Genomic DNA, 16,026 nt, shown 5'->3' on the forward strand with positions numbered 1-16,026 from the left:
AAATACAAATAGAGAGAGAAAAAAAAAAAAAAAAAAGAAAAAAGATGTCAAGAAGAACATCCAGCCGGAGAAATGAAGAGGATGAAAGTTTTATGCTCCAGAGCCGTTCTGTGTTTTTCCGGCACAAGATTCTCTCGCTGCTTTTAAGCCCTGTCGCCTTTGCCAGCCGTTGAGATTAAGAAGAGGCATGCTCAGCGGTGCCGGCAGCAGCTCCTCTTCCTTCTCCTCTTCCTCTTCTTCATCTTCCTCCTCCTCCTCCTCCTCCTTTTCCTCCTCCTCATTCTCCTCCCATCAGCAGGAAGACAAACCGAGGACAGTCTTGAAAGATCGAAATTTCCTCCTTGGGATTTGCCAGCGCCGCGTTGCGCCAAGACTGTCGGAATAAAGGACGCTGACTATTGTATTATCATTATTTTATTAATTGGTCAGTAGGAAGATTACAGATGAAGAAAGGGGGCATCTGTCACCCTCCCTGCGCCAAGATTGGAAAATGAGGCTGGATCGGAGAAAGCTCTAGCATGAAGCAAAAAGAATAAGATTTTTCAAGACCGAAAGCCCCAGGAGCCCCCCACGTAGCACACTTTTATTTTTATTTTTATTTTAGATTTTTTTTTTTCGTGGTGGTGGGGGAGGTGATTGGGTGGCTGACTGGCTCGGGGAAGCTGCTTCCTTTCCTTTTGGAGATGATTGTGTTATTATTCTTTGCCTTGCTCTGGATGGTGGAAGGAGTCTTTTCCCAGCTTCACTACACCGTGCAGGAGGAGCAGGAACATGGCACTTTCGTGGGGAATATCGCCGAAGATCTGGGCTTGGACATTACAAAACTTTCAGCTCGCAGGTTTCAGACGGTGCCCAACTCACGGACCCCTTACTTAGACCTCAACCTGGAGACCGGGGTGCTCTACGTGAACGAGAAGATCGACCGCGAGCAGATCTGCAAGCAGAGCCCCTCCTGCGTCCTGCACCTGGAGGTCTTCCTGGAGAACCCCCTGGAGCTTTTCCGGGTGGAGATCGAGGTGCTGGACATAAATGACAACCCCCCCTCCTTCCCGGAGCCAGACCTGACCGTGGAAATCTCGGAGAGCGCCACGCCTGGTACCCGCTTCCCCTTGGAGAGCGCGTTCGACCCGGACGTGGGCACCAACTCCTTGCGCGACTATGAGATCACCCCCAACAGCTACTTCTCCCTGGACGTGCAGACCCAAGGGGATGGCAACCGCTTCGCCGAGCTGGTGCTGGAGAAGCCGCTGGACCGCGAGCAGCAGGCGGTGCACCGCTACGTGCTGACCGCGGTGGACGGGGGCGGAGGGGGAGGAGGAGGAGGGGAAGGAGGCGGCGGCGGCGTGGGGGGAGCCGGCCTGCCCCCCCAGCAGCAGCAGCAGCGCACCGGCACGGCCCTCCTCACCATCCGAGTGCTGGACTCCAACGACAATGTGCCCGCTTTCGATCAGCCGGTCTACACTGTGTCCCTACCAGAAAACTCGCCCCCGGGCACGCTGGTGATCCAGCTCAACGCCACGGACCCGGACGAGGGCCAGAACGGGGAGGTGGTGTACTCCTTCAGCAGCCACATCTCGCCCCGGGCTCGGGAGCTCTTCGGACTGTCCCCGCGCACCGGCCGGCTGGAGGTGAGCGGCGAGCTGGACTACGAAGAGAGCCCGGTGTACCAGGTGTACGTCCAGGCCAAGGACCTGGGCCCCAACGCCGTGCCCGCGCACTGCAAGGTGCTGGTGCGGGTGCTGGACGCCAACGACAACGCGCCCGAGATCAGCTTCAGCACCGTGAAGGAGGCGGTGAGCGAGGGCGCGGCGCCCGGCACCGTGGTGGCCCTGTTCAGCGTGACCGACCGCGACTCGGAGGAGAACGGGCAGGTGCAGTGCGAGCTCCTGGGCGACGTGCCGTTCCGCCTCAAGTCATCCTTTAAGAATTACTACACCATCGTGACCGAGGCCCCCCTGGACCGGGAGGCGGGGGACTCCTACACCCTGACGGTGGTGGCCCGGGACCGGGGCGAGCCCGCGCTCTCCACCAGCAAGTCCATCCAGGTGCAGGTGTCCGACGTGAACGACAACGCGCCGCGCTTCAGCCAGCCGGTGTACGACGTGTACGTGACCGAAAACAACGTGCCGGGCGCCTACATCTACGCGGTGAGCGCCACGGACCGCGACGAGGGGGCCAATGCCCAGCTCGCCTACTCCATCCTCGAGTGCCAGATCCAGGGCATGAGCGTCTTCACCTACGTGTCCATCAACTCCGAGAACGGCTACCTGTACGCCCTGCGGTCCTTCGACTACGAGCAGCTCAAGGACTTCAGCTTTCAGGTGGAGGCGCGGGACGCCGGCAGCCCCCAGGCGCTGGCGGGCAACGCCACCGTCAACATCCTCATCGTGGACCAGAACGACAACGCCCCGGCCATCGTGGCGCCCCTGCCGGGGCGCAACGGGACTCCAGCCCGCGAAGTGCTGCCCCGCTCGGCCGAGCCCGGCTACCTGCTCACCCGCGTGGCCGCGGTGGATGCGGACGACGGCGAAAACGCGCGGCTCACCTACAGCATCGTGCGCGGGAACGAGATGAACCTGTTCCGCATGGACTGGCGCACCGGGGAGCTGCGCACGGCGCGCAGGGTCCCGGCCAAGCGCGACCCCCAGCGGCCTTACGAGCTGGTGATCGAGGTGCGCGACCACGGGCAGCCGCCCCTGTCCTCCACCGCCACCCTGGTGGTCCAGCTGGTGGACGGCGCCGTGGAGCCCCAGGGCGGGGGCGGGGGCGGAGGCGCAGGGTCCGGGGAGCACCAGCGCCCCAGCCGCTCGGGCGGCGGGGAAACCTCGCTCGACCTCACGCTCATCCTCATCATCGCGCTGGGCTCCGTGTCCTTCATCTTCCTGCTGGCCATGATCGTGCTGGCCGTGCGTTGCCAAAAAGAGAAAAAGCTCAACATCTACACGTGTCTGGCCAGCGACTGCTGCCTCTGCTGCTGCTGCTGCGGCGGTGGGAGTTCGACCTGCTGCGGCCGCCAAGCCCGGGCGCGCAAGAAGAAACTCAGTAAGTCGGACATCATGCTGGTGCAGAGCTCCAACGTGCCCAGCAACCCGGCCCAGGTGCCGGTGGAGGAGTCCGGGGGCTTCGGCTCCCACCACCACAATCAGAATTACTGCTACCAGGTCTGCCTGACCCCAGAGTCTGCCAAGACCGACCTGATGTTCCTTAAGCCCTGCAGCCCTTCGCGGAGTACGGACACTGAGCACAATCCCTGTGGGGCCATCGTCACGGGTTACACCGACCAGCAGCCCGACATCATCTCCAACGGAAGCATTTTGTCCAACGAGGTAAGGCTGAAGCGAAAGGACCACCATCTCTCATCTCCTCCATCCGAAAGCCTCCTCTAGCCCGGCCCTTGTAATCTCGGGTGTGCTCTGTATTTATTTTTAGAATATTAGCTTATTTGTATTGTTGTGGGGGGGGGCGGGGACGTGGGAGTCACCTTCTCTCTCCCACCCCTTCGTGTGTGTAACCTAACTTTCCCGCGGTTCCTAATTCTCTGCGCTCCTCTTCCCATTGATTTTCATTTCCTCCTGTTTTTGCCACCTTGGAGCTATTCTTTCTCCTCCTGCTCCCCGGATTTCTTTTAAAATCTTAATTAACCCTCTGTGGGCCTCTTCCCTTCTCTGAAACCTGGGGCTTGGAGAGAGAGAAAAAAAAAAAAAAAATTCGCGGAGGGAGAGGGAAATGTGGGGGAGGGGCTTTCTAGTGTGGCAAAGGTCTTTTCTCTTTGCCTCTTGTCGCAGGCATCAATAAAAATAAAATGATTCTATTTTGCTCTGTTGATCGCTGCTTTCAGTCGCGTGTACAAGTGAGCTACAGATTGTTTAACTCTACACAGTTGTCTAAACTCGAATGCATGTTTTAGTGAACAAGTTATCAGATCTTTATCCTCTGAACTCGGGTTGCAGGAAAAAAAAAAAAGCCTTCAGTTCTGCTCTGGACAGCATTCACAGAGGCTCTTGAAGCTGAACGCCCACACAGTGTGAATTTGAATGAAGTTGCTTTGGCATCGACCCCTGTTAAGAGTAAACTAAAGAATGAAGAGCTTAAACAACTATTGTCTTAAACATATCTCTTTGGCTAATGATCACCTTCTTGCCACTGTTTTTGATAAATCACTGCGGTTGGCTTTCTTCATCAAAGAATTTGCCCTGTCGATTCGAATTTCTTTTGAAAAGATGGGAAAGTGGCAAAGTTGGAAAAGAGGGGTGGTGGGGAGAAAGGAGTTGGTTTATGTAGACCAAAGTTTGGACCTGAAAAGGTGTGTGGGTTGTAGAGTCTGGGAGAAGAAAGCAGAGGGCCTTTGGAGGGGGCAGAGATTGGGGCAGTGGGCAGCAATATCAACTCCTTTCCTGGCAGCTCCTTCTTTTCTTTGAGTCTTAGATATTACTTACGCATTGACTTTCATGGATATTTGTACAGTTCATTTGTATCTCCAGCACATTTTGAAAATAAACAACAATATAATTCCACAAAATATCCAAACTTTTTGCTTATTGAGCGTGCCGGTTTTGTTTTTGTTTTTCCCCCTCTTCTTCTCTGTGTCAACCAGTATGCACCTAAACACTTTTTCAAGCCACTGAAGGAAAGACTGGAGAGTATAACTAGGTTGACTCCATTAGAGACGTCATTTATGAGCCCTAGAGCTAATGAGGTCCTTTGCATTCTCTTAAAAAATAAAAATAAAAACCCAACACACCTAAAGCTGGCTAATATTTTTGAAACCTGACAGAAAGATAAAACGTCTCCACATCATCTCCCTGACTGCCCTCACCAAGCAATCACTAGGCCGAGGTCCTAGGAAAGCTTGGAAGTTCATTAAAAGGTACACAATTTCTTAACCTAGACATAGTTCCTAACCTCAAAAACAGACTAAGTAAAACCCTCAGCATCCAAATGCTCTTGATTTATTTACTTTTTTTTCCTAGACTAAACACCAGAGAGCGGAGCTCAGCTATCTTGTTGACAGACCTCGCCGAGTTAACAGGTATGGACCTTCTCCCAAGCCCCAGTGTGGTGTGTGGACCATTTACTTACTAATAAGAATAGGAAGTAGATATATTATTCGATATTAAATCATAAAATGAATCAAGTAGTGTAAATCAAGGAAGGACACAAATGCTGATCATATGGTATTTTCTATACAATACATTTTAAAGGAACTATTTCATTTATATCCAAATCACAAAGTATTTTTGCCAGTGTACACTCCTACCTACATGGCTCATGGCAATTTTCCGGACTCTTAAATGTCTATGTATATCTGTTTATGAATGCATTATAAACACATTCTGAGTTCCAAACATAGAACTGTGCCTCAACTGTACATGTCTTAAGTGCTCAAATTGACTGGGATCAGTTTCCAAAGAGTTAGACTTAGGGTTATGAAAACTAGCTTTCTGCAGAAATAAAGCCAACCAAGAGGTCTATGAGTCTGCAGCGCACATCTGCGACCATGTGGTGGCAGAAGAATGTTTTCTGTGTTTCTTCCCCTTTTTGATTCTAATATTCGCATTTTTGTACTTGTAGTTCTGCATTCCAGGAAGCCGACATAGTAAGTTCTAAGGACAGTGGTCACGGAGACAGTGAACAGGGAGATAGTGACCATGATGCCACCAACCGCGGCCAGTCAGCTGGTAAGTGTGACCCAAGGCAATCTAAGTGCTACAGCTTATGCTTAATGACGGAATCTAGAAAAGATGATGTCCTAGGTGACATTTTGCCAGTTTAATGCTAGCAACTTCACGAAAAGTTAGGGTCATCCTATGTTGATCGCTGTATACTCCAAAAGGACTACAAAAATGTAAAATTCCTTTGGAGAGTTAAAGTTAGAAGATAATTGTGGAATGCATTAAAATACTAAATATATCTTCAGTAATGGGATTATATGACATTAATCTTCCTTCAGTACCTTTCTTTAGTTTAAGTATATTGCATAAGAAAGCCATAGACCTCTCACCTGGTCCAGTGCTCAGTCTGCAGTTAATTTGACTGTTATTAAACTTATTTATAATTAAGGTAACTGAAGGTTTGTTGACATATATACGGTTACAGGAGGGTAAGTGGATGATTGGGGTCTAGAATCAAAATGTCTTGCTTTCTAGAGCAATGCATTGTGCATACCACCAAATATTGAAGGAATGGAGGCCCCAAGTGATGCGTGGGTTCAAAACAGGCTTCCCAGTCTTGGGTCTTTCAGTTTCAGGACATTGGGAAACATGTGATAAATGTGTATTCTCTAAAGTGTCCTAAGTTTCTTCATATTTTAGACAGAGCTTGTCTTCCATCAAAACTTGAATCTTGAGTATATTTGAATGTGTGCTTACTGCTATTCAAGGATGGGAATTGCAGTGTAACATGATATATATATATATATATACATATGTGTGTGTGTGTCTTCAAATTTCCTCTATATAAGTTCAACCTTTGAGTTTTCTGATATCTCTGAATTCTTGCTAATTCTAAAATAAATAAAATATGTACCTTAAATTGAAAAAAATAGCTCCATAAGCTTCTAGTTTACTCTCTGCTTCATCTGGATTTCTCCTAGAAGGGTGCTTATGGACTTTTTTTTTTTTTTTTTTTACTTTTTCCTCCATGTTTTCTGTTTGACACAGGAGGTAAAGGAAAGGCTAGTCAACCATTGTAACTTCAGAAAAATGCCCAATCACTGGGCTACCTCTGGGTGCCCCTCTGCTGTTTTGAGATTTGGCCTTTATTTCGGGTCACACTATTAGCAGAGAGTCCTGTGGTCCTTGTTTCAAGATAATCTTAGTCCTGGACAGCATTCATTCCTTAACACACTTGGTAGCGCTCCCAGCGGTGCTGAGGCAGTGTGTCAAAGGGCAGGGTGTACCCATGCTGGCCTGCCTAATGTGTGCCATGTCTGAGGCTGCCTTAGCCTTGGGAAATCCAGGCAGAAGGAAGGGAAAAAAGGCTGCTCAAGGGTCTCTTTATATTGCTGTAAGTCATTAATATGCAGACCTAATGAGACTTGAGAACTGCCAAGAATCCCGGGAGGTCCCTGCCCCTTGCGGGCCTTCACGCTAAGTGAACAGAGCATCTATTTAGTGTCTGGGAACCTGAGAACAAATCAGATCTTGCCAGAAGTTTATATGTGAGTACAAAGTCCCTTTCATTTTTGCCCTATATATGGTATATGATTTATTGTCATCTTTAAAAGAAAAAAAAAACCCTATACATTTAGAATGGTTCACTTCTACTCTTTGTTTGGTCGGGGGTTCCAGTTTAACAACCAGCCCTTTTGGAACTCTTTAGAACAAAACGTTTGATTGAAAGAAAAGAATATTCGCTACATGTTTCTTTGGGCGCATTTATTCTTTCTCCTCCCATCTCTCATTTGTTTTTGCCGGGACTACAGCTTCAATCTCATTGGACATTTCAATTGCCTTAGTACCTTGGACATAATGAACCGTGATAACCTGACCAAAGGAAAAGGATACACATCTGCAGAAAGGGTTAAGTTTGAAAGATAAATGGGAATAGATTCTCACCACTGTCCCTTTCAACCAGTTCTTTTACTTCACAGGCGCTTGCTATTTCCATTTTGGTAATGTTTCTTTCAAATTCCTTGAGATGTTAAAGCATTCAAAGGAATATTAAAGCGTTGAGATGTGGCACTGGAAAACATTTTTGAAAACCAAGGCAGTTTTTATTCTTCTTTATGAAAATGGTGAAATTTGTTCCTATCTCCAAGTCCTTTAACATCTAAAAGCACTACAGAGTTACCAATCCATTTGTATATTTCAGTAGTCCTTGCGGGGCAACCACAACATATTGGGCACATTAATAGCTGTTTTAGGATGATAATAAAACACTTCCAGTAAGAAGTAATTGCACCTTTGTGTGTTGAATAGCGATCAGATTTAATATATTTAACTTTCGTGTAAGAATGATTTTAAGTGGTTTCTTTTCAAAGGAAGAACCCTAAATGCAGAGAATTAAAATGCAGCTTCTTGACGATGTGTTTCAGTCCATGTACACGTTGTGTAGTGTAAGCCTTCCAGCAGGTGGCTAGGAGATTTCAAGAAAGTGGAGCCTGCTTCAAATAATCTGTTTCATTTCTTGGTAAGGCCAGGTACTAGTGATATCCCAAGTGTATTGCAGATTACATAGTATTATTCATAGCATATCTATTTCTAGGATGGACATACGGGGGGGGGGGAAATCATCCTAATAAGAAAATCCCACTTAACTGTGATTCAAAAGAAGGAAAGCTAAATTATAAAAGAAAATAATATTAGAAAAATAGAAATCACAAATTCTGTTTTCTCAGCTTATAACGCATTCCCCACTGCAGTAAAAACACCATTCAGCCCACTGCTTCACCTGTTTAAACTTCCCAACATTTATTTTCCCACTTTCTGTGTTCGCGTTACTTGACACTTATTTATCTGGATATGCCTTCTGTGGATTCTTTCTGAATAGCATTCTTTTCTGTTCTCTCTCTCCTGTCTTTCTTTTCTCCTTGCTAAGGCATTCGCAGTCACCCATCTTGTTCACAGGAGGGCTTTAAACACTCAGGCAGCTGCACAGAGAACCACATAAGCTTCTTCAGTTTCCACTGCACCTGGCTCCATGTGTGAAATTCTCCAGCTTAACCACTGCTCTGGGCCACTGTTTTTTTTCTATAGCCGTGTCAAGGTGCTTTCCGTTTTTTGTTTTTTTTTTTTCAGTGCACTATTGATGTATCGGTCAGCTATGGCAGCAGTCCAAGGAGATGTGGTAAATGCATACATAAACTGTCACAAGAGGAAAAACTGATTAATCACAGCTTACGAAACCAAGAAAGTAGATTTTTAAGGAAATATATTTTCAGTCTTACTAAATCATTAGATTAAATTTTTTTTGTTTTGGAATATATATATATACACACACTGTTTACTTTTCTATTCTTAAACATTTTTAATACTATTGGTAGTATGTATTAGAAGATCTGTTAGTACTAAACAGTCTTTTTTCTAATTTGTAAATGCCTATATTGTATATAATACTAGAATGAATTAAGAATGTATACTTTTTAAAAAATATATTGAAGAATAGAACCTTAATAAGTGATTTAATTACTTGTTACACTTTGCCTGAAAATTGTCAAATTTCTCTTGTAAATTTTTCTCTCAGTAATAGGGAATTTATCATCTAAATGTGCTTAGTACTTAACCAATTATGAGATTGATACATTAAGCATGGTCAAAATTTGGCTATAAACTTAAAAAATAAAGTGATTTGAATTCTCAGTATTTTTAAATTAATTGATAAAATATATCAACCCATATTAAAGCTATTATATTACTATAATACCGGCAAGAACATTCTTGGTTTATTGTTGAATACATATATTCCTTTTCCAATACCAATAAGAACGTACCTATTGGCAAGTTGGCTTTTGCTTTATAAATAAAAAGCATTTACACCAGTTGTTTGCAAAAGCTTATTTAGATTTCTGGTGAATCTCTGAGCTACAACTTGATAATGTGGAAAGATATATTAATGGGAAAAATATATAAGTCCAAGTATTGAGAAAAAATGAGATACTATAAGTATCTTATAAGATAACTAGGGATAACATTTTGATGTGCATTTTTTCATGAGTGAATTATATTGATAAATATCTGTGCCAAACAATATTTTTTAAAAATTATGGCAGTTTTATATTATAATTAATATCTCCTAGCTGCCCATTATTGAGTATTTAAAAGAATACTGAAAACTTTCACTTTTTCAAAAAAGAGTGTTTTTTAAAATTGACTTATCATATTTTAATGAAGGTTTATTGCATCAGAAAGAAACATATATAATTTTGTATTATTACTTTCCTCAGAAACTAGCACAAATTGAATATAATTTTAACATATTTGAAATTGCAATTTATCGTCAATGGAACTATCCACTGTCTGACTATAAGGGACAAGTTTTAAAATATGTACTTTAAAATTTATCTAAATATATCTTTGCATAACAGGCAGTCTATCACATCAGCTGTCAGGCCTCGCAGAACAGATTATTTCTGAGAACTGGAAAAAAATAAATAAGTAGAAAATGAGATCGAAGTAAAATATATATGTTGAGACAGTCTTTGGATATTACTTAAATTTCAAATACAAGGCTTGGCCTGCATTTTTCCTGTTGTAAAAATCTCAGTCTCAATAGTAATTGCACTTAAATAAAGAAAAAAATCAAGGTAAACATTCATTCTTAAACCTGCAATTTGGGTCACTAAAACATTGTAAAATCAATGAGAAGGTATGTATTTTAATGTGTTATAAATACTACAAGAGCTGGTATCCCAACCTATCATGTAATCATTTTTCAAACCCAAATTTAAATATACCCCTACATATTTGGTAATTAAAATAATATATTTAATGAGATTAGTGATAGATGATAAAATAATATTAATAATATTAATCATACAAGAGCTCCCTGCGGTGAGGATCCGTAAGGTGATGATGTATTTATTCGGTTCTCCAACTCTATCTAAAAAAAATCCATAACAAGTGAAAAAAACAATTTCAATTAGTTTTTCTGCTATTTGTTTGAAGTTTATTGATTGTGTTGTTTCTTATTTTCATTTCTATGTCTGATTTTTCCTCATGAGAAATAGACCCACTTGTTTTATCAATAAAACTCGTGAGACCTTCAGGCATAATTTTAACTACCTAACCTTTCAATCTAGTTACATAAAGCTATATCAATATTATCAGTAAGGTACTTCTCTAAAAGAATTCATAAATGTACTAAAAACTTTATTTGAAAGTTTTTCCCTTTTGTGAAGCGACATTCTTCAGGCAGCAAAATGCTTTTTATATTACTCACTGGTTTGTTATTGACATGCTACTTTATGTTATATCGCCGGGTATTAAAACCAGCCTCTAATAATTAAGAGAAATAGAAAACCATATGCTTGCAAGAGAAAAACAAAACATGTGCATAGTTGAGTTTAAACTACCCCACAAACATTATTTCTGCCTCAGATTCCATCTGATGTCACCAAGCAATATTTAAATGTTGGCATACTAGTTTAAAATGTTCTGATTGTAACACTCAGAGTTAGTAGAGTACTTGGGTATGAGTTCTGGAAAGGAATGAAAAGACTGGTCCATGGTCTTAATGGGAGTATTTAAAATGATATGTATCAGTCATTCACCAGGAGCCAGTAGAACTATCTTAAGTGTGACTGCAGTTGAATCAGCTTGGCAGATTTAAGATCCCAAATTTATTTTTATAATGATTAAATATTTGCTCATACTGATTTTATTCTCCCAGATATTTTAAATATCGTCTTTCTCCCATCGCATTATTAAATAGGCAACATTTATAGTGTAGTATGTCAAAATATAAATCTCTTCCCTGGGTCTCTACCCATGTTCGATGCAATTTGTATGGAGGACATCCTTCTTCCGGTTCCCTTTTTCTTTCTACCTATTTTCTTACAAAAATAGAATAAATGACAGAGCTTCTCTGGTGTTTGGTGAAACACTCACAGGTTTTACCTGCTGTTCTCAGGCAGACTCCTGAATCCCTGCTTCAGCTCACAACATTACTGTTACTTCAACAGGTCTCTGATCAGAATTTATTTCCAGGCTTATTCATGGCAATTATCAATGGATTTTTATAATCTAAGTCAGACTTGGCATTATATGCAGTTTAATTTAAAACAAAAAGTCATTATAGTGAGACTAATACATGATAAGAGACTTGGTGTTATTTCCTTAAAAAATTTACGTAATTAACTATTCTTAACTCAAATATTGGTAGATAATTTAGAAGGCTCATAATTTTGAAAAATTATTTTCTTTTATGTCTAAACATTAATACATACTCACAGACACTTATAAACCAATAGATAACAGAATACTCAACAGGAGATTAAAAACTAAAACTTGCTGAAGAGCTCCAATCATTCATTATGTTTATAGGAATAATATTGAAGTATGTTTATTAAGTAAATATTATTCATTGGTTAAAATATTCCCTTTTTTTCTAATTCGGCATACATTCAAGAGTTTCTTCTGCAGAGATTAATTATACTTTGCTTATTTCAAATTAATCTTGTTTTAAAACACTTTTGATAAATATGTTACTATGCTTAGGAACACATTAAACTTCTATTTTTATTTATGTCCTATTCTTCGTGGTGCTATATATCCAATGAATATCAAGTAATAGTATGGGGCGCTCAGAAATTCTATGCCTGCTTACGGAACCGGATGAGCTTGCTTGATCAGTTCTTTAATAGTTCTTGTGAGTCCAAGGAAGACAATTAAATTTGAAGGTGTCATTCCAAATCTTGGTAGTACGGGGTTAGTAAGCAGTTTTGTGTTGACCAGGACAAGTATTTACAATATAGAACAAGTAATCAGGTATTTGTCAATAGTATCTTCCGCTGATTCACACTGCATTCAGTTACCTTGCTTTCGCTAATTACAGCCATTTGTTCTGGGTTTGTCGAAGTGGTAAATAATAAGTGATTTGTAGTAATAGGGACTACCAGAGTGTCAATGAGAGAAATACCCTTGGCAAATCATTTCCCAGGAACCTGAAAAAAAGCGTGCATCTAGCCACTCATGGGGTCTCGTTTCATATTTGTTATTTACTGATTTATCCACCTATCTGCTGTATTTTTGTTGATTTTCACTCTCCATTTCATGTCTAGGTACTGTCATCTAAATATCATTTTTGAACCATGTATGGTGGCACATACTTATAATCCCAGTATTTGGGAGGCTGAGAAAGGGGATTGCAGGTTCAAGGCCAGACTCAGAGACTTAGCGAGTTGCTTAGCAAGACCCTGTTTGAAAAAAAAAAAAAATCAACAGAGCTAAGAGTTAGCTTACCCCTGACTTCAATCTCCAGCAACCCGCGTGTGCACGCGCGCGCGCACACACGCACACACGCACACGCACGCACACGCACACACGCACACACACAATCATTTTTAGCATTTGGCATCTTTCCTTTCTGTCTTTAAGAAAAAACAATCAGATGATTCATGATGTGAGGAATAATGGCTCCTGGACCTTTTACACACCTGGATTGTTTCTTTGCTATGAACTTCACAAGAGATTTTTTTAAAATATGTTCATTTTTTTTAATTTTTCTTTTTTACTTGCTATCTCCTAGTGGTTTAAAGTGTTAAGAGCCAGCACTTCCCCCCTGGATATCCTGAGTAAGTTTAGAAACATCTATTGCAGAGACATCTTTGCCAGCAGAGTCTTACCCTTTATCTTTCCAGATCATCTGTCTTTTTAAAGGATGAGGACGATGATACCAAGAAATTCTGGTTCCTATCAGTTTAAGGCAAGCAAGATTTGTAAAGATACCTTCACCCATCTCTCTCTCTGCTCCCTGTAATCTTTCACTGCTAAGCAGCTGGTCATGTCGCTGAAGGCTGCACCTGTAAGCTACTTTCTCTCTCCTTTCTTTACTCACAGGTATGGACCTCTTCTCCAACTGCACTGAGGAATGTAAAGCCCTGGGCCATTCGGATCGGTGCTGGATGCCTTCTTTTGTCCCCTCTGATGGACGCCAGGCTGCTGACTACCGTAGCAACCTGCACGTTCCCGGCATGGACTCTGTCCCGGACACTGAGGTGTTTGAAACTCCAGAAGCCCAACCCGGTGCAGAGCGCTCCTTCTCCACCTTTGGCAAAGAGAAGGCCCTTCACAGCACTCTGGAGAGGAAGGAGCTGGATGGTCTGCTGTCTAATACACGAGCGCCTTACAAACCACCGTATTTGAGTAAGTATCAAACCAAAGGCTGTAGCAAAATATTCCCTTTGAGGAAGTGAAGTTCGGCATTCTTCTTAGTAGAAAGAGAGTTCAGGTTGTGTTTAGAAATGAAGATAAAAGTGACTTTTGGATGCAGGCAGCACTATAGTATGGAGAAATGGATATGATTAAGAGGAAGAGGTGTTCCTATATTAGGACATTTGTGGGAAACTGGCACACAATGCTTACTTTCATTGAAAACATTTCGGATGTTCTAGTTTTCATAGGGTATGGAGCTACTCACTTGATTGCTGTGTACTTTGAAGGGTTAAACAGAGGTGTAAAAACTTATCTTTGATGCTCGGGTCACTGAGAGTTCTTCTTTTATCTTATTAAGGATAGAATTTTCACCGAATCATCCTTTTACCATAATGATACCACACGCTTAAGGGTAAATCTAGAAAGCAGTGTAGGCATGATTTAGACCGTGTGACATGATTTTATATTAGGTTGGTATGGATTCAAATGTCTGGTCACAACCAGAGGAGCTCTGATGGGAGAATATCAATGCAGCAATATTCTTTACTAATTTTCAACCATAGGTTCTTCTAACATTGGGACATTGATAATGGCATTCAGCTCTTTCCATATTGGGGCCATATTCTCTAAGTGAATTACTTTATGCAGCCATTAGGAACAATAAAATGCATTGATATTCTGTAGTATAATTCCTTTGAGGATCTTGATTATGAAATCATCCCATTTATTCTCTGCTATGTAGAAATACTTTCTTTTTAGTTAATGGATAAATACTACTGGTAGTTCAATGTCTTGGTCAAACCACATAAATAATAATTGATGGAGGTGAAACTCATAACAACTTAATCAAAAGATGATTTTTATCTTGTATTGAAAATCTATCCTACTTGATGTGTTCCTTCATTTTGAGTGCAAACACCCAGATACTCATAAGCGAGAAAGAGAAGAGGGAACAGGTTGTAGATGTAGTGTATCTTTTATGACTGATGAAGTGGGATGGAAAAAATTTAAAAACACAAAAAGATATCACAATATTTTAGCCCCTTATAAGTTTATAAGGTAAAAGGTACAGACTGAATGTGGCTGGGTCATGGCTACCCTTAGTACTGAGAATAGACAAGTGACATATGATTAAAAATGATGAGCCTTCTGTCAGATACATAAATGGTGATGGCAACAGTGACCATATGGTGTTTTTTGAAGGACTATGTTCAGATTTTTCAAATGATTTAGAAGCATCATTTACCTTATGATGATGTAGTACTTCAACACTTCAGAACCAAAAAATAAAAGAAAATAATTATGCCTTTTTATATACCATTGGTATGAGTTTAGCTTTATTTTTTAATGTTATAATACATAAAGAGAGCACAAATACATTATTGAGATATCTATGATGTAATTTATTTTATTTTATTTTATTTTTTCTATGATGTAATTTAGATGTTAAAATCCTAAAGTTAAACTCAGACATTCACACATATCAGTGGATGAATATAGCCTAAAATAAAATTTTAATATGTGAAGACTCTGATATGGTCTTGGCCCTTCAAATTAAATTCTGGGCTTAAATTTTTATTTGTTATTGAAAATAAATTTTTTCTAATATTATCTACCTCTTCCACTATTTTTTTTTTCTTAAGAAAGAATATATATTAAGCTGGGCCTGGTGGTACATGCTTGTAATCCCCATGCTTGGGAGGTGGAGATAGGAGGATCACGCAGGTTCGAAGCCAGTCGTGCTGGCTTAAGAGACCCTGTTTCCAAAATAAAAAGTATTAAAAAAATAGGTCTGGGAGTGTAGCCCGAAGGTAGAAGGGTTTCCAGGAACCCCAATACCACCAAAAAGAAGAAGAAGAAGAAAAAAAAATATATATATATATATTATAGTATATATTATAGAAACACATTACCAATACTTGCAAGGCAAAAAGTAAAAGGACATAAAGTTTATAAAAATCAAACTTTGTATTTTCAAATAAATATAAATATTTGCTTTCAATATTTATAATCAGAGAAATCTACTTCAAATACAGCAAAAAATCAGCTTCCCCCCTTTTGCTTTGAGTGAGTACTGATCTTGGTAAATTACACTTACGTGAACAAATTGGAATTTTAAAATTCCAATTTTCTATACTGACTTTTTTCTTCAAAAAATCATACTACAAATATTTATCAATGAAATGACAATGATACACATTGGTTAGTGTGAATT

General features: G+C 41.2%; 1 protein-coding gene across 2 annotated transcripts in view; it reads left to right on the plus strand.

The window, feature by feature from the left end:
- Window positions 1-683: 683 nt before the first annotated feature.
- Window positions 684-16,026, plus strand: part of PCDH10 (protocadherin 10) — a gene marked incomplete at both ends in the record, with an annotated part of 56,639 nt that continues 41,296 nt past the window's right edge. For both annotated transcript variants that reach the window (XM_080698048.1, XM_080698049.1), the window contains 4 exons: window positions 684-3,326; window positions 4,971-5,029; window positions 5,572-5,678; window positions 13,497-13,802. In XM_080698048.1, the coding sequence (XP_080554174.1) occupies window positions 684-3,326; window positions 4,971-5,029; window positions 5,572-5,678; window positions 13,497-13,802 (3,115 nt within the window). The remainder of the gene's footprint in view (window positions 3,327-4,970; window positions 5,030-5,571; window positions 5,679-13,496; window positions 13,803-16,026) is intronic.

Source organism: Muscardinus avellanarius (genome assembly GCF_963383645.1).
Source record: "Muscardinus avellanarius genome assembly, chromosome: 6".
NCBI lineage: Eukaryota > Metazoa > Chordata > Mammalia > Rodentia > Gliridae > Muscardinus > Muscardinus avellanarius.